Here is a 19343-nt window from a genome sequence, read left to right on the forward strand (position 1 = left end):
GCCTACAGCTTCTTCATCATGCGGAGGACCTTGTGATTCTAAGGACCAAAGTCTGGGGGTGGATGGATCATGGACAGCCACCAAAACGCAACACATAAGCTGAGAGGGGACTGGTGTTCTGGAGGTGGATGCAGGGACCAGAAGGTGGAGGGTACAGAGAGGACGATTGTGTGTGAGTCGGGAGCCACCGTCCTGGTGACCTGGGAGCCTCAGATCTGACTCTCGGCAGTTCAGACATCCCCTAGCAAGAACAATGGCCCCTGTCAGCCTGGTCTACAGAGCTAGTTCCAGGACAGGCTCCAAAGCCACCGAGAAACCCTGTCTCGAAAAACAAAACAAAACAAAAAAACAAAACAAAACAAAACAAACAAACAAAAAAAGAACAATGGCCCCTGGCACACTGAGTACCTGCATCTCTATATGTCTCCAGGATTCCCATGGGGCCATGCTTCCTCAGAGGTACCCACAGTAGGGTGGCCGATCAAGAGCGACCTCACACTCCGAACATCTTCCCTTTGTGTGGCCAACTCCCTCAACTCTGTGGGGTCAGAGCAGGAAGCATCCTGATCTCCCCTCCCCCAACACTGGGACAACTGACCCCTCCTTCCAGACCTCACTCTTTTCTAACCTGCCAGGCGTCCACTCCTGTGTCCAGGACCCACAGACTCCGTGGATAAGCCAGTATTCTTAGAAGACTTCAGGTCCAGTGCCAGAAAGGGGGTGCAGGACAGGCAAGATGGCTCCACAGGTAAAGACACTTGCCAGCAAGCCTGACAGCCTCAGCGCTATTCCGGGGACCTACATGGTTGAAGGAGAGAACTGACTGCCCCAAGTTGTCCTCTGACCTCCAGGCATGTGACCAATACATACAAAATAAATAAAATCACAGAGAAAATTCAGAGTGCAAATACACCCTTGTGGGGGCCAGTGGGATGGGAGCACCCCTTCTCCCGCTCCCTCCCTCGGGGTATAGACTCAGTACACTGGCAGAATCAGACAGCTGCATGTCTGGAGGGACAGTCAGGGCCGGAAGGAGCCCCAGCTGTGTCCATCAGTTGGGAATGGATTATACGGTCATCCTGGAATCAAGGAGATGGTTCAGTGGGTGAAGGTGTCTGCCTTCTGATGACCTGATTTTCTTCCCTGAGACCCGCATGATGGAAGGAGACAACTAATCCTCCAAAGTTGTCCTCTGACCTCTACATGCGTGTCATGTCACAAACACACATACACATGCACATCATACACACAAAATAACAAAATTTTTATTTCATTTGTGTGTGTGGTGCATGTGTACATATGTGTGTGTTCATATGTGTGTATTGGGTGTGTGTGTTCATATGTGTGGTTGTGTGTATGTGTGTGCATACGTGTGTGTTATGTGTATGGTGTGTGTGTTGTGTGTGTACATACTTGTGTGGTGTGTATGTGTGTGGTATGTATGTATGGTGCATTGTGTATGTGTGTAGTATATGTGTGTAGTGTGTATGTGCATGAGTGTGTGTGCATGTGTGTGGTGTGTGTATGTGTGCATGTATGTGTGGCATGTGTATTGTGTGTGCATGCATGTGGTGTGTGCATGCGTGTGCTGTGTGTATTGTGTGTGCATGTATGTGTAGTATGTGCGTGTAATATGTATGTGCAGTATATTGTGTATGTGTATAGTATATATGTGTATGTGTGTGCATATGAGTGTGTATGGTGGTGTATGGTGTGTGTGTGGTGTGTATGTGTGTAGTATGTATGTGCAGTATATGTGTGTGTAGTGTGTGTGTGTACTGTGTGCATGTGTGTATGTATGCACTTGTGTGCATACGTGCCATAGCATGCCTGTGAGGTTAGAGGGAGTCCATTCTCCCCTCCACTGTATAGGTCTCAGGACTGAACTTGGGTGCTCAGGCTCAACAGTAGAAGCCTTTACCCCTTGAACTCTCCTGCCGGCCCAACACCAATTTATCTGCCTTTTCTGCTTCCCTCCCACAGAAGCCAGCTCAGAGAGCGTGATTTCAGTTCCCATGGTCAGGGTTAAAAGCAGGGACATTACACAGTGAGATATGGAAAGGGGGGACCCCCACATATGGAAAAACAGACAGGGACAGAAAGAGGCCACAAGACAGGCTCCTCCCACCCATCCGTTATTGGTTTGCTGTCGGGGAACACATGGCTCCGCGGACATCATTTCTCCATCTAAAATCTTCATCTCCAGGTGGGACTGGAGGCTCAGGCCTGTCATCCAGCTAGACACTAGGAGGTTGGAGGAGAAGGACGGCAAGTTCAAGATCTGGCTGGACTGTAGCGCGAGTTCAAAGCTGAGTCAGGGAACTTGGAGAGAGCTAGAATCCCCCAGTGAGGGGCTGGGGGCATGGCTAGAATCCCCCAGTGAGGGGACTGGGGGCGTGGCTGGAATCCCCCAGTGAGGGGACTGGGGGCGTGGCTGGAATCCCCCAGAGAGGGGCTGGGGGCGTGACTTAAGCATTGCACTTTTGCCTGGCATACATGATGCCCTGGGTTCCAATCACACACCCACACAGACACGCACACACACATCACTATCCCCAAATCTGTGTTCCCACAGTATGTCCCTCTAAAATTTGGGGAAAACAAAAAGCACGCTGCTGTAGCCTCACCTTGTCATGGGTGGGAGGAAGCCATGTCCCTCACCAACCCTGCACATCCCACAGAGAAGCCCAAAAGAATAGCAGAGATTCTATGTCTTCCTTGGGAAGCCATCTCTCTTCCTCTAAGGCCAAGGCCACACACGGGCATCTCCTAGGTAGGATCAGGATACCAGGTGTGTCCCTCTCTCTTTGCAGTCCCCTGGTTATCTCTGGGTATGTTCAGCTGCCACTGAGGCAGGCTGGGCTTCGTGGACCAGGAGTGCTTGTCTGAGGGAGGCTTGGGGAGATACGACACCACGAGCACGATGACGTGATCACGCATGGCTAAAGTCTGTAGCGGTCTGCTGAGTGCGGGAGGGCAGGAGGAGAGGGATGGAGAAAAGGGGGAAAGGGAGAAGATGGGGGAGGGGCTGAAGTTGTTATCATCATGGGTTAGGAGGCTGAGGCCCAGGATGGGTCAAACAGAACACTGAGGCCTGGCTTGACATTGACCCAGCACTATCCCTTGTATCTTCCCCGGGTGCAAGTCAAGCAACACCTATGTTATCCTAGGGAGAGTGGTCAGGGGTATTATAGGGTCAGGTACCCTGGGTCACAGCCACTCTCTGTCACGCTCAGCTTATCAGGGTAGGAAGAGTTTTAAGAAGGTCCCCACCCACTACACACATATACATAAACTAATACACAAACACACATACACACATACATACACATACACACAAACACACACACACAAGCACACATACAAACACACATATACAAACACACACACAACACACATACACACAAGCACACATACACACACAAACACACACACATATACACACATGAACACACATATACAAACGCATGCACACACACACACACACACACTGGCAGTCACGCTGTGCTGGGCTCTTCATATGTGACTGAGGTGACTCTGGCCTCAGCTTCAGGCGAGGTCCCAGGGAGGAGGATTGCATCTGTGTGGCAGGGCTGTCTCTGTAGAAGGAGGCATCACACCTGGGGAAGGGCATGAGTTGGACTGGACATGTCCAGGGTTTGATGTGAGGATCAGAGGACCTCAGAATGCGCAGGTGCAGAACACAGCAGATCTAGGTTCCATAGGTCAACACAAGGACTGTGAGGCTGTGTAACAGGGTGGATAGGGAACGAAGAAGACGGGGGACCATGAGCGGCAACAAGAGACTACTGGTGGGGGGGGCTGTCTCCACAAACAAAACCTTGAAAATTTGGTCATGAAGGTTTGTGCCTGCAAGCCTAGTGCTCGGGAAAAATAAATAACTAAATGTCATTTAAAATGAAAAACAAGGGGACATGACAGGCTTGGGTGTGACTCAGAGGGTAGAGTGCTTGCCGAGCATGCAGGGAGCCCTGGGTCCCATCCCCAGCAGCCCATAAAATGTGTGATGGCACACCCCTGTGTTCTCAGAACTCAAGAGGTAGAGGCAGGAGGATCAGAAGTTTGAGGTCATCCTCGGCTACATAAGGAGTTTGAGGATAGCCTGGGCTACATGAGGCCCTTCCTGTCTTAAATAAATAAATAAATAAAAATTAAAATCCCACTCTTGTCCTCTGTGTGTCCAGGTGCTTGGCTTCCAATTAGGCGTATCCCTGAGCGGGATGACAGAGTGGACATTGTATCCCTTTGGCTCCTTCTTGGGGTTCAGGGGTTCCTGCTGGCCCTAGTCCACTCACACCCCTGTTCTCTGTAAACGCTCTCAATTGCTCTTACGGATGATCGACCATCTGTTTCCTGCCCTGGCTGCTCATTCAGGGCGTGGATTGAGGCCTAACAGACTGAAGGCATCAAATCAGTTTATTCGGCCTTGGCCTTTTTTCCCTTCTGGTTTTTTGTTTTTGTTGTTGCTGCTGCTGTTGTTTTGTTTTGCTTTCACTGGTTTGTTTTTAAGACAGGGTCTCCTGTAGCCCAGGCTGGCCTCAAATTACAGGCTCGAACCTGTACTGTTACATCAGGGTTGCACAGTGCTGGCAATGGAACCCGGGACTCCACGTGTGGCAGACGAGCACTCTGCCAACTGAGGCACATCCTTAGTGTCCCCTCCCCTTGCCCTTTCAGAGACAGGATCTTCTGTAAGCCCAGTTGGTCTTGAACCCCCAATATAGCTCAAGCTGGCCTTGAACTTTTGACCTTCCCACTGCTACCTCCCATTCCTAGGGTTACAGGTGTGTGTTGCCATGACCGGTTTGAACCTTGGTGTTTTACCTGGGTGGAGGGGTGAGGTTTAGACTGATCACCCAGAGGGAAAAGACTTTGGGGGAGCTGAGGGGGTGGACCAGATTGAGGTACACAGAGAAACCCTGTCTCAAGAAACAACAGCAACAAAATGGAGTGTGGTGGTGCACACCTTTAATCCCAGTGTTTGAGAGGCTGAGGCAGGTTAGAGGCCAGCCAGGGCTATAGTGAGAGTCTGTCTAAAAAAAAAAAGAAAGAAAGAAAGAAGGGAGGGAAGGAAGGAGAGAGGGATGAAGGAAGGAAGGAAGGAAGGAAGGAAGGAAAGAAAGAAAGAAAGAAAGAAAGAAAGGGTCAAATAAGAAGGGGCAGTAGAGACGGCTCAGTGGTTAAGACTGCTTGTTACTCTGGCAGAGGACCCAGGCCTGATACCTAGAACCCACATACGTGGTGGCTTACAACCATCTATAACTCCAGTTCCAGGGGCTCTCATGTCCTTTTCTCAGGGCTGAAGGTCTCAGACATACACATACATACATACACAATACATAATACACATACACACATACACACATGCATACATACACACATACATATATACATGCACAAACATACACATACACACATACATACATATATACATACACATACATATATACATACACATACACACATACATACATATATACATACACACATACATACATACATATTAAATAAATAAGTAAAATGCTGGGTGGCATGATAGGGCATGGACGTGATCCTACATCTTGGGAGGTGAACACAGAATTAGTTCAAGGTTATCTTTAGCTAATGACTTGGAGATGAACTGGGGCTACAGGAGATTCCGTCTCAAAAACACAAAAAGGCTTTTGGGAGCCGGGGGTGGGAATCCTGCTTGTTCTCTAAGCCTTCCTGTCTCTCCCAGCAGAATTATTACGTGGTCATTTGAGAGTTTCCTCCGTAGAGGAGCCTTATCTATCTGTTCAGGACCATAAACCACTTAGGGCCATTTGCAGGGATGGGGACCCAGCCAGCCATACTTTGCCTGACTTCCTGCCTTCCAGGGTGAGGCCTTACATGTGGCACCAGCAACCACGCACCCTGCCTCAGGTCATGTTGTCCCTAAACTGCCTGCCCGGCAGAAACACTCCACTGCTTTTGTCTGGGCACCCTGCCCTTGCCCACCTGGCACAGGTGTTCTGCTCTTTCACCAAAGCCACACGGCTCCAGGAAGACTCCAGTGTGGGTCTTTCCAACGGCTGAGTGCTCTGTCCCCTGCATCCCCACCCTTGGCAACCAGGGAGATCGTGAGGGCAGAGCCTTGCTGGACATCTGAGGTGCGGAGCAGGGTTGATGATAACACATCCTGTTTTGCTCTGGGCAGAGTTGATACTAGTTTTGGGAACCAGAGCCTTGTGTGTGTGTGTGTGTGTGTGTGTGTGTGTGTGTGTGTGTGTGTGTGTATCCTGCCCCCAAGGTCCCAGCCCTGTCTGGTCTTCGCTCTCTGGAAGTGTGGGTTGTGTAACGGTGCTAAGCTGCTCTTCTTCTTCTTCTTCTTCTTCTTCTTCTTCTTCTTCTTCTCCTCCTCCTCCTCCTCCTCCTCCTCCTCCTCCTCCTCCTCTTCTTCTTCTTCCTCTTCCTCCTCCCTCTTTCCCTCTTCTCCTCCCCCTTCTTCTTTTCTTTTTCTAGATTTTTATTGTGTTAGTTTTTTTTTTAACAAAACAAAACAACAAAACAGGGTCTTTCTACATAGCCCTGCCTGTTCTAGAACTCACCAGGTAGACCAAGCTGTCCTCGAACTCACAGAGATCTCCTGCCTCGGCAAGAACAGCTCTTGACTATTGAGTTACTCTCCAGCCAACAGAGTCTCACTATGTACCCCGGCTGCCCAGAACTTGGCTGTAGACCAGGCTGGTCTTGAACTCACAAATATCCACCTGCCTCTGCCTCCCAAGTTACCTGAGTCTTAATATCTTACTTTGAGAGCTGTTCCCAGAGGAGTTAAGACAAGGGGACAGGAAGGCTGCTCAGGTGACGTTTTAGTGTTCCATTGCTGTAAATAGACCCTATGACTATGGCAACTCTTTTTGGTTTTGTTTTGTTTTTCATGACAGGGTTTCTCTGTGTAACAATCCTAGTTGGAATCAGCTCTTGTAGTTGAGGCTGGCCTCGAACTCACAGAGAAATGACTATGGCAACTCTTTTTTGTTTTTGTTTGTTTGTTTTTGTTTTTTTTCATGACAGGGTTTCTCTGTAGCTTTGGAGCCTGTCCTGGAACTGGAACTAGCTCTTGTAGACCAGGCTGGCCTTGAACTCACAAAGATCCACCTGCCTCTGCCTCCCCAGTGCTGGGAATAAAGGCGTGTGCCACCACCACCCAGCCTATAATCATGGCAACTCTTATAAAGGAAAACATTTAATTGGGGCTGGTTTACAGTTCAGAGGTCTAGTCCGTTGTCATCAGGGTGGGACATGGCGGCTCGCAGGTAGACATGGTGCTGGAGAGGAAACTGAGAGTTCTACGTCTGGATCAGCAGGCAGCAGGAAGAGAGAGTGAGACACTGGGCCTGGCTTGAGCTTCTGAAACCTCAAAGCCCACCCACTAGTGACACACTTCCTCCAACAAGGCCACACCTCCAATAATGCCACTCCCTATGCGTCAACAGGAGCCATTTTCTTCATGTGTTGTAATACTGGCACACAAGACATCAACGCAGGGAGATCATGAGTTGCAGGCCGGCGTGGGTTATATAGTGAGACCCTGTCTCAAAGCAAGTGAGCATGATAGGGTACACGTCTGGAACCCCAGGACTTCAAGAGACAGGTGCAGGAGAATCAAAGAGAGCTCAAGGCCCCGGCCGCACAAAGAGACCTTGTCTCTTGCAGCTCAGGAAATGACTCGGTAGGTGCCTCTCAAGCACCTGAGTCTGATGCCCTGCACCTGTGTAAAAAGCCAGGCACAGCAGCCTGTGTTTGTGACCCCACTGCTGGAGAGACAGGGAGGGACCCCTGGGGCTCAGTGGCCAGGTAGCTGAAAGGGCCTGGTGAACTCCAGGTTCACCGACAGATCCTGTCTCAAAAGAACAAGGCAGGGGCTGGAGAGTTGGCTCAGCTGTTCTTTGTTTGTTTGTTTGTTTGTTTGTTTGTTTGAGACAGGGTTTCTCTGTGTATCTTTAGATCTTCGGCTGTCCTGAAACTCATTCTGTAGATCAGGCTGGCCTCGAACTCACAGAGCTCCACCTGCCTCTGCCTCCCATGTTCTGAGATTAAGAGTGTGTGCCACTATGCCCGGCAAGCACCCGCTGTTCTTGCAGAGGACCCAAGTTCAGTCCCTGGTACTCACAGTGGCTAACAACTATAGCAAGACTCCAGTTCCAGGGACTCTGATGCGCTCTTCTGGCTTCCTTGGGCACCAGGCACGCATGTGGTGTGTACATGTACATTCAGACAAAACACTCATACATATATAATAAAATAAGGTGGAGAGAGAGAGAGAGAGAGCGCAAGCTGTGGGTTCCATGTGCACACATACACACGCACACGTGTGTGCATGCACACAGAAAGAGAAGAATGGCTGGGGTGGGGAAGACAAACCCAGGCACACGTGAGACAAACACAAAAGTATTAGGGAAATTTATTTCTGATAAGGACTGGCTAGTCCAAGCTTTGGATTGAAAGCATTTCCCACTAGAGTGCCAGAAGATTCCAAGCAGGCCCCAGTCCAGGTTCAGCCGCTTGGCCCCTGGAGAAAGCCCTTGGAATCTCTCAGGAATTCTGCTCGGCCCGAAGGTTGTCCATGTGGTGGGTGTGATATTGTCTCATGCGAACTTGCTGCTCCGGGCTGGATACAGGAGTGTTCCAGCAGCTTCGGGAGATCGGGCAAGAGAAAGTGAGAGAGAAGGGTCAATGACGGCCTTAATTCTGCTTCCACTTTGATGTGGGTTCCAGGGAGTTTAGAAGACCAGAGCTCTCTTCCATGAAAGTGGCCCTGCTCACCCAGTTTCTCGCTCCCTTGAGCAGTGTCTAATGCTCTAAAGACCAGGGTGGGGTTTAGGTAAGACCCTCTAAAGTTGCTATTGTTAGTTAGGGGCGGGGCTGTGTGTGTCAAAGAACACACGTGACCCAGTGAGCCTGCTCAGTGGGTGAAGGTCCTTGCTACCAAGCCTGAGAGTTTGATCCCTGGGTCCCACGTGGTTGAAGGAGAGAAATGACTCCAAAAAGTTGTCCCCGGACTTCTACATGTGTGTGGTGGTGCACACGTGCTACACACAAAATAAATAAATCAAGAGTAACATAAAAAACAACTTTACAATCGGCCCCGCCTCTCTGTCATTTTGTGCATTTTATGTTTGTTTATTTTGTTTTTGTAGTCCTTGCTGGTCTGGAACTTGCTATAGACCAGGATGGCCTTGAATCCATAGAGATCTACCTGACACTATCTCCCAAGTGCTGGGACTAGCAGCCTGTGACACCATATCAGGCTCTCTCTGTCCCTATGAAAGTAACTGTACTGGCAGGAAAGAAGATATTTTTTTTCTTTCTTTTTTCTTTTCTTTTTTTTTTTAAGACAGGGTCTCATTAGCCCAGGCTGGCCCTCAGCTCCTAACTGAGGCTGGCCTTGAACTCCTGATCCTCTTGCCTCCACCTCCTGGGTGCTGGAATTACAGAGGAGCACCACCATGTAGTCTGTTTTCAGTAGTGCTGGGGAAACCTTTGTGCATGCGAGGGCAAGCACTCTAGCAGCTGAGCCGCACCCCTAGCCTGGGAATAAACACTTATGTCCCTTCCTTTGGCTATCAGACCACAAAACAATGGGTCCCAAGAAATTCCACAGGAATCCCATGCAGAGGGCTGAAGCTGGTGCCAGCCAGAGGGAGACTGGCAGAAGACAATGGGGATGGGCAGTGATGGCGGGGACCATACCGTCACCAGGATTGCTCAGCTATGCCTGGCTTACCCTCTATTTAAACCTAAACCTTACATCAAGATCTTGTCCAGATCCCAAAGATCAACTTAGCGAGACATTGGGTCTCTTTGTTACTCTTTCCCACATAGGGACATTGAATACATACATCTCCTTTCTCTGCCTTGGATTACTTCTGATTTATTTTATTCTATCACTTTGAAGTGTGTGTGTGTGTGTGTGTGTGTGTGTGTGTGTGTGTGTGCCAGAGCACTGGATCCCTCTGGAGCTGGAGTTGCAGGTGTTTGTGAGCCGTAGGCCTGGATGCTGGGAACTGAACTCAGGTTCTCTAAGCATAGTCCACACTCCTAACCACTGAGCCATCTTTCCCGCCCTCTTTCTCATTATGATTTAATTGCCCACCCAGGATGGCTGACGGAACCCAGCTTGTTAGGGGCTGCCAGCCCCTAGGCTTTGGCCCTAATAAGTCCAGTAATACCTTCTTAGTGCCTGGCCCCACCCTAAATCCACGGATCCTCTAAACCAGAGGTTCTCAACCTTCCTAACGCTGTGACCCTTTAATACATACAGTTCCTCGTGTTGTAGTGACCCCCCCGACCATAAAATTATTTTTGTTATTCCTTCATAACTGTAATTTTGCCACTGTTATGAACCACAATGAAAGCATCTGCTATTCAGGATATCTAATATGTGACCCTTGTTAAAGGGTCGTTCATCGGCAAAGGGGTCATGAGCTCTTTCTTGATTACACTCCACTGTTGGTTCCCGTGGGCCTGTGAGACAGAGTTTGGATCCTCTGCAGGACACCCCGATTCCCTGCTCATACCTGCTGGCAAACTGTCTCCAGGAGCAATGGCCCTGGCCCACACACTTCCCGGAAACCTCTGCTTCCCCTACACAGAGATGCCTTTCCAGGTCCCTCCGGGCGTTGAATGTCTTTTCTTCTGGGAACTTTTGTGCTGGCCCCCAATACTTCAGCTCTCTGGCTGAGATGTCAAAGCCAAGGTTTTTAGTGGGCTGAGCCTGACCGCAATTCACCTTTCCACCTGCAGGGTTTCACTTTTGGAGTGTTTTCTGACTACTCGCTTGCAACTCCGAAAACTGCCGCCAGGGGGCAAGCGGCGACCACGGAGAAAACCAGGCCTTTGATGGCGACAAGGGAGAGGAGCTATAAGGTAAATTCTCCTTAATCTTCAGGGGGAAGAACTTCATCAGACAACAGCAAGAAGAAACCAAGACTACTGTTGGGAGGCGTACAGCACCAACCCTGTTCACTCACCTAGCGGATATGAGCAGGGCGAGGAAGACCGCCAGCAAGATTGAAGAGAAGACGATGATGATCACAGTACTCTTGCTTCGGGACCCTGGGGCTCCTGGGAATGTCTGGGCTTCACAGATAAGCAGTAAAATAGTTATTTACCCTCACAAAAGAGTCATTTAGTCAGCTTCCAGACCCACTCTCCCGTGTCCACTGGGGAGGTGTGAGAATCCCATAGACTAGAGGAGGGAGTACGGGCAGAGACTGGATAGGATAGCGCTGCGCTCCCTGATTTGGGGAGACCCACTGTCCCCAGGTCCCTGATGTCCCCGGGTCTGTTAGCACCCCGTATACATTTTGAGCCACTCTTAGGTCCGCATACCTTGCTGCAGGTAGATTTCCTCAGACCACTCCGTCTCAGCCACAGGACCCTTGGCGCTCATTGCCAGGAACTTCACTCTGAACAGGAGACCAGCATTGGTGGTGGGGACCCACCACCCCGCGGTTCTGAAACCCTCAGATCTTAATGCCAGGGATCCCAGCCCAAGGCAGGAGTCGGGTCCTGGGACTAAAGAGCACAGCCCCAGAACCCCACAGAAGCTGTGACCTATTCGAGTTGTGTGACATTGGCAGTGGCCCTCACTGTGTGTGTGGATTAGATCTCTCTGTACCAAATATGAGTAAATCAAGCATCTAGTGAGAGGAGAAAGGGACCAAGGCTAGTCCCCACCTAGGAATGCCTGGTCTGGATCAGGGTCAATCCATACGCTCTGTCAGGACCTCCCACGGCGTGAGACGATGAGTTAGAAGGATGCTATTTAAAGATGTGACCGTAGTAAGGGGACACATTGCACCCATGTCAGGTAGTTCAACTGCCTGTAACTCTCGTTCCAGGGGATCAGACACGTGTGGCTTCTGAGGGAACCCACACCCATGTAAACAAAACCACATGCACATAATTAAAAACAAAATAATTTTTTCTTTTAAGAAAGAAAGAAGGCTCAGTGTTTAAGAGCACTTGTTGCAAAGGATCCAGGTTCAATTCCCAGCATCCACATGGAGGCTCAACATCTCCTTGGGCACCAGGCACATACGTGGTACACGGACATACATGTAGACAAAACAGCCATACACAGAAAATAATAAAAAATAACTCTAAAAGGGAACTAGGTAAGGACCTGCCTGCAATCCCCCAGTGAGAGGGTGGGGTGTGCTAGAGAACCCGTTCAGCTTGCTCCATGCCCAGGTTCCACCCCCAGCACCACTAACATAAATAAGAAAAGAAGGGAGGGAGGGAGGAAGGGAAAATACTGGGGAATTCAGGCACTCTATTTGACTTCAATGAACCTTCTGGTAGCTGCCCTGGGTTCCTGTTTGTCCCAAGCAAGGCCCCTCCCCCATCTTTGCTGCTCACCTGTAGGGGCCAGCACCTGGCAGAGGAGAGTTACAGCCCAGGGACTTCAAGGAACACTTGGTATCATTGCCAACACGGAGGATTCGGAGCTGGTTGCCAGACTGGCCGCCCTGGTAGTGTACCCGGCTGGTCCTTAGTGTGAGGTAGTAGCCGTTGTGGTCAAAGCTGGCAGGGGCATGTATGTCCTCTACCTTCTGCGGGGCAGCAAAGTACTGGGTGGCTGAGGGAGGCACTGACGGTCAGTCAAAGGAAATCACGTGGGCAGGACCAGCAAGGTCCACGCTAGCAGGCTCTGACAGCCTTTCCCAGACACAACCCCCAAGCACCTCCCTCCCAGCTCCCCCAGCCTACTAAGCCTCTCAGACCCCAGCTCCGTTTGCCCATTTCACAGCAAGAAAGCAAACACATACCATTGCTATGAGCCACCACCAGCCAGATGGGGTCTGGGTCAGAAAGGCTGACATTCTCAAACTGGCCCAGGGGCTGCTCCAGCGTGAAGGTGGACTGTGTGAGCTTTCCCAACAGGGCGGCGCTGGAGAGCTGGGGGGCATAGCCAATGCTCTCTGGGCAGAGTGGGGAAATAATAAATCAGTCCAGCTTCAACCAAGGCAGGATGTATCCATCACCAAACCCACATTACAAAGGGAATTAAGGAACCATTTCTTATATATAATTTATTTGACTTTATTTTATTTGTGTTGGTATGAAGGTGTCAGAGCCCCTGAAGCCAGAGTCACAGACAGTTGTGAGCTGCCATGTGGGTGCTGGGAATTAAACCTGGGTCCCCTGGAAGAGCAGCCAGTTCTCTTAACCTCTGAGCCATCTCTCCAGCCTGTTAAGGAACAATTTCTTCCACCACACTTTAATTGATTGATTAATTAATTAATTGGTTAATTAGTTCTCTGTCTCACTCTGTGTGTGTGTGTGTGTGTGTGTGTGTGTGTGTGTGTGTACACAAACCCATGTGTGCCTCAGGTCAAGGACAATTTTGGGGAGTTGGTTCTCCACCATGTGGGTCCTGAGGATCAAATGCTAATTATCAGGGCTAACAAATGTCTTTACCACCTGAGCCATTTTACCTGATCCAAAATTAAGGAATCTTTATGGCAGGTGCCCTTGGGGGGCTGTGGAGCACTTGGACCCCCCTCTCTTGGCATCCTACTGGAAAGTAGGTAGGTAGGTAGGTAGGTAGGTAGGTAGGTAGGTGCTGTGTCACTGGAGTGATGGGTAAGGAATGGCGAGGGACAGAGGGAGGCTCAGGAGACTCAGATTCGGGGCATCCAAAACCCTAGGCTGGGCTTGTCCAGAGACTCTGTGTGTCCCTCCCGCTCAAGCCTTGTAGTCCAGGCTCGTTTGTTTGATGAGAATGAACAAGAACTAGAGAGATTTGATTCCATACGTAGTAAAGCGCCTACCTCCCAAACATGAGTTTAGATTACCGGAACCCATGTCAAAAGCGAGGCATGGTGAGAGGCCCTGTATGGGAGGCAGGGACCAGCTGATACCTCAAACTGATGGAAAGACTGACCTGGCCCACATGGCAAAGTTCTGGCCTATGAGAGACCCTGTCTCAAAGAGAAGGTGGAAAGACCCTGAATACCAGCATCCATGGTCTCCTGCTGACCTGTACACACCCCATAGAGCCACATACCTGTAACCTCATGTGCATATGTGCACAGAGAGAGAGAGACAGAGAAGATCCTCATAGAAAGGACAGAGGGGGAGGCACACAAATGTCCCCTGGACTGAGACCCTGACTTGGGACACAGACTACCTAGTGGGACCTGAGGCTAGCTCACCCAAAGACATTACTTCAGACCATCTAGTGGGACCTGAGGCTAGCTCATCCAAAGACATTACTTCAGACTACCTAGTGGGACCTGAGGCTAGTTCAATCAAAGACATTACTTCAGACCACCTAGTGGGACCTGGGGCTAGCTCATCCAAAGACATTACTTCAGACTACCTAGTGGGACCTGAGGCTAGCTCATCCAAAGACATTACTTCAGACCATCTAGTGGGACCTGAGGCTAGCTCACCCAAAGACATTACTTCAGACCACCTAGTGGGACCTGAGGCTAGCTCATCCAAAGACATTACTTGCTCCCTTCTCAGTTCTTTGCCACCCCCCCATCATCTTCCATTCTCACCGTGGCCACATGACCAACATCATCATGGTCATATGACCAACATCTATCCTTTCAATCCTCATCTCTTAAATCCCCTTCTCAGATCCATCTAAACAGTTTCGTATGCTACAGGGACCCCCGGGGAGCACCACATCTTTGTCCAGCTCTGCTGCTCATGGGAGAAGCCCTGCCCTCCCCTCAGTCCTCCTTGATCCACCCCTGCCCACAACCAAATCCATAGCAGGATTCCAACGCCAAGCCCCTAACACTGGACAATAAAAAAGACAAAGTGGACCTTTGTACAAATCTCGTATCAATTCAGGGCTGCAGAGATGGCTCAGTGGGAAAGCGGTTGCCTTGCAAGCTTGGGGACCTGAGTTCTAATCCCCAGCATACACGTAAAAAGCCGAGTGCGGTGGCACACATCTGGAAGGCCAGCTGTGGTGGACACAGGTCCCTGGACACTGGCACCTGAAGTGATCCTCTGAGCTCCGCACTGATTGTGCACGGACACAGCCTTGTACACAATGTGTGTTTGACTGGAGGCAGGGTTTCTCTGTGTAGTCCTCTCTGTCCTAGAACTGAGATCCACCCAACCCGATGAGCTGAGTTCTGTGCCCAGTATCTATCAGCTGGCTCCTGAAAGTTTCCCTCTGACCTCCACACTTGCATCTTTACACGCATTCCTCAATCCCCATACACACACAGATACATAGACACGCACACACAGAGAGACACACACACAGACTAAACAAACAAATAATAACAAAGCCCCTGTTGTACCTTAGAGGACTAGGGTATCCTATATACAGTAGGTAGCTAATGTTTGCTTCATTTGAGGAAAGGGAAATAGAGCTATGGAGAGGAGGGGTTACTTAGGAGCCATTGGTAAAAGTGTGGGCATGAGAATCCAAAGGAGGAGAGAAGCAGAATTCTTGCTCTTCAGTCTGGCGGTCAAGAGACAGGCGGCCATCTGTGATTGTGTGAGGTGGGCTGAATGTTTTGACACACCCATGAGCCCAGTCCACAACCAAGGGAAGGGGTGCTGGGGTGCTGTAGGTATTCCATCCTACAGAGGGTTGAGTATGTGGGGGTACCCCGCACTCCCCAGCCTCACTCACCCAGACCTGCTCCACACTGGACCAGCAGCAACGGCGGCATCAGCAGCAGAGACCATCTCTCTTGGAGCCCCATGGCTGGGATGCTGTCTCTCCTCCCAGGTCCGCCTGCAGTATGGCCCCAGCTGCTCTGTCTGGGCTGGGCTGCTCTGGCTTGGAGGTGCCCCCTCCTCCGGTACAACTGGTTGGACCAGCTCAGGGACTGAGTCTGTAGGTTCTGGGGGATTCAGCCTCACTAGGCACGGGTCTGAAGAAAACAGAACAATGAAGGAGACAAGCCAGGACATCTGCACCCTACTTCAAGAGGGCCTGCGCTGGGAGGGGCCAGGGATGGAGCAGACAGTTCTGGGCAAGGGCTGTCCCCATAAAAACCCTGCTTACCTGTCCTGGGTCCTGGCCACTAGGAAGGGAGGGAGTCCCTTTATCTTCTAGACAAAGAACATAGAAGATAGGTGTCCCTTCAAGATAGGACCAAGATCACCTAAGCTGACGGATAAAATCTTGAGGTGGTCCAGCAAATGTTGACCCTAGGACTGACTGACTGACTCTCTCTCTCTCTCTGTGTCCCCCCTTCCCTCCCTCTTCCATCACGTTCAGGTAGTTTCTATGCTGGCGTCAAACTCAGTACATAGCCAAGGATGACCCTGAACTCCTGATCTTCCTTCGTGAGTGCTGAGATTACAGAAGAGTACAGGCCACCACAGCTAGCAAGCCACAGTGTGTACCCCCACGGATAATGCTGTTGTATCTCTATGTGTGTGTGAGATATGTATAAGAAAGATGATAGGAGATAGATAGATAGATAGATAGATAGATAGATAGGTTGAGATGTAGCTCAATGATAGAATTCTTTCCTGGCATGTATATGACTCTGGGTTCCTTCCCCAGCATCACAAGTATATGTATGTATGTGTGTGTGTATACATACATGCATACATACATACACACATACATATTCTCTCTCTCTCTCGGATGTTGAAAGCAGTCATCAGAAACAAGGTGGTGGCGCACGTCTTTAATCCCAGCACTCGGGAGGCAGAGGCAGGCGGATCTCTGTGAGTTCGAGACCAGCCTGGTCTACAAGAGCTAGTTCCAGGACAGGCTCCAAAACCACAGAGAAACCCTGTCTCGAAAAACCAAAAAAAAAAAAAAAAAGAAAGAAACAAGGATCCAGGTATAGTTAGTGCTTCACACCTATAATCCCAGCACTCAGGAGGTAGAAGCAGGAGGATCAGGAGTTCAAGGTCCTCCTCAGCTACACAGCCAGCCTGAGCTACAGCACACCCCGTCTAAAAAACAGCAAAACAGGGTAGAAAGGGCGTCCTTGCAAAAGCACATCCTTGCTCATCCTCTCTCAGGGCCCCAGAACTGGGCAGGGTCAGCCTCACACTTAATCACATCATACAGATGACAGGATGGCTCTCACAGGGAGGGCACCTCCTGCATCCTCATGGCAGGTCAACCGTGAGTCTAGGAAGCAGCCCTGCTCTCAGCACCCCAGCAGGCTGCCGCTCGCTCCGCTCCCCTACGTGTCTAATTCAGACAAATGATTCATGTATTCCTCCTCGTGTTCCCCTCGCCAGTCCAGGCATCCTCTCTAGGCAGCGCAGAGACCCTTGTGTCAGCGCCTGTGGCGCCAAACAAGCGAGCCCAGAACTGAAAACTTAAAGTAATAAACACTTCCTTTTTCTTTAGTTTTCAAAAGGTCTACAGTCTTTTTTTCTCCTTTTTTTTAAATTTTTTTATTTTTTATCTTTATTTTTATTTTTTTAAATATTTATTTATTTATTTATTTATTATGTATACAATATTCTATCTCTGTGTGTTTGCAGACCAGAAGAGGGCAGCAGATCTCGTTACAGATGGTTGTGAGCCACCATGTGGTTGCTGGGAATTGAACTCATGACCTTTGGAAGAACAGGCAATGCTCTTAACCACTGAGCCATCTCTCCAGCCCCAAAATTTGTATGAGTACTTGTTCTGCATATGCGAATGTGCACCACATGCATGCGTGGTGCCTGCAGGACCAGAAGAGGGCATTGGATCCTGTGTAAGTGGAGTCAAAGGTGTCATGTGGGTGCTGGGACCTATGTCCTCTGCACGAACAGCCAGTGCTCCTAACCACTGAGCTATCTCCTTACTCCTATTTTTTATTTTTTTTTTATTTTTATTTTTCGAGACAGGGTTTCTCCATAGTTTTTGGTTCCTGTCCTGGAACTAGTTCTTGTAGACCAGGCTGGCCTCGAACTCCCAGAGATCCGCCTGCCTCTGCCTCCCGAGTGCTGGGATTAAAGGCGTGCGCCACCACTGCCCAGCTTCTCCTTTCTTTTTTTAAGATTTATTTACCCATGTATTTTATTGATCTGAGCACTCTGTCTTCACACACACCAAACCTGATCCCGTTACAGATGGTTGTGAGCCACCATGTGGTTGCCGGGAATTGAACTCAGGACCTCTGGAAGAGCAGCCAGTGAGTGCCCTTAACCCCTGAGTCATCTCTCCAGCCCCACTTCTTTTTTTCTGATTTGTGCATCTATTAGTTATCTATCTTTGTATATGGGTATGCATAGCGTGTGTGTGTGTGTGTGTGAGCACACACGTGAGTGCTATGGCTCCTATGTGGAGGTCGGAGGATGACTTTCCAGTTCCACCTTGTTGAGGCAGGGTCTTTCTTGTGTCTGTGGCTGTGTTGTGTCGTACTCCAGGCTAGCTGGCCCGTGAATGTCTGGCTGATTCTCCTGTTTCCACCGCCCATTTCAGAATAGAAATTCTGGCATTCCAGATGTGTACCCCTGTACCTGGTCTTTAAAAAAGATATTCCCCCCCCCCTCTCTCTCTCTCTCTGTACATGCACACGTACCTGCTTATACACAGGTCCGAGGGCAACACTAAGGAGCCAGTTCTCTCCTCCCCCGGGCATGATGGGGCTGCTCAGTTCATGGCAGTGGAATATGTAGTAAGGATGTTCACACCCTGGTGAATCAGGAAACAGAGGGAGCGCAGGGTAACCTTCAGAGATCAACCCCTAGTGACCTATTTTTGCGACTAGACCCCACCACCTCTCCACTACATTCTGAAACAGTGCCACCAGCTGGGGACCAAGTACTCAAGGAGTGAGCCTCTGGGGACATTTCAGATTTAACGGAACATGGCAGCCGCCTCTGTTTCCATTAACTGAGGACAGGGGTTAACCTGCTCAGCTCCACCTGGTTTGTGCTGGGTTTATGATATGGCAAATAGATTTGTCCAAAAACTGATGATTTGGAAACTTCTTGGTGTGTCTGGCTGTGGCCTGGGATGGCCATTTTATTTTTACAGCATCAAGGGGATGGCCATAATGGCTTGGCTTCCTCCTTTCGGGGTCCTAGGAGTGTCCAGCACCAATGAGAACTGGCATGAAGGAGTGGGTCCCGGAGCCCCAGAGGGACCAAGGGGTGCCATACCAAGTCACAAGGAATACTCTACGCCTTTTGACTTTTCTTGCTGTGTACCTTTGGGGGTGACTCATAAGGCAGGTGGGGCTCCCCACTTGCTACCTCCTCATACAAGTCAAATAGAGTTCCAAAGACTCACCCAACTCCAAGTCACCAAAGACTCAGCTTCATAGCAACCATCACACCCACAGTCTGAGGAGGTACACAGGGAAACGGTACCTCCAAGAGTTGATCAGGCTTGCCTTATGCCC

General features: G+C 49.9%; 1 protein-coding gene across 1 annotated transcript; it reads right to left on the reverse strand.

Moving 5' to 3' along the window:
* Nucleotides 1-8580: 8580 nt before the first annotated feature.
* Upk3bl2 (uroplakin 3B like 2) lies at nt 8581-15734 on the reverse strand. The gene is made up of 6 exons (XM_041645910.1): nt 15662-15734; nt 12822-12974; nt 12412-12631; nt 11380-11456; nt 11019-11127; nt 8581-8680 (listed from the first exon to the last, which is right to left on the reverse strand). Exons 1-6 carry the CDS (start codon nt 15732-15734, stop codon nt 8581-8583), a joined length of 732 nt encoding a protein of 243 aa, XP_041501844.1.
* Between the last annotated feature and the right edge of the window lie 3609 nt (nt 15735-19343).

The sequence above is a fragment of the Microtus oregoni genome, unplaced genomic scaffold (genome assembly GCF_018167655.1).
Source record: "Microtus oregoni isolate MIOR12 unplaced genomic scaffold, Mior012 000003F_ref0000135, whole genome shotgun sequence".
Lineage (NCBI taxonomy): Eukaryota > Metazoa > Chordata > Mammalia > Rodentia > Cricetidae > Microtus > Microtus oregoni.

Excerpts from the sequence above, each read along its gene's own strand:
- Upk3bl2 (XM_041645910.1), bottom strand. The coding sequence starts at position 15,734 with ATGGGGCTCCAAGAGAGATGGTCTCTGCTGCTGATGCCGCCGTTGCTG. Across the intron at positions 12,975-15,661 it reads CCAGTGTGGAGCAGGTCTGG|AGAGCATTGGCTATGCCCCC; the intron begins GTGAGTGAGGCT and ends CACTCTGCCCAG. Across the intron at positions 8,681-11,018 it reads GCCCTGCTCATATCCGCTAG|CTGCTGGAACACTCCTGTAT; the intron begins GTGAGTGAACAG and ends GATCTCCCGAAG.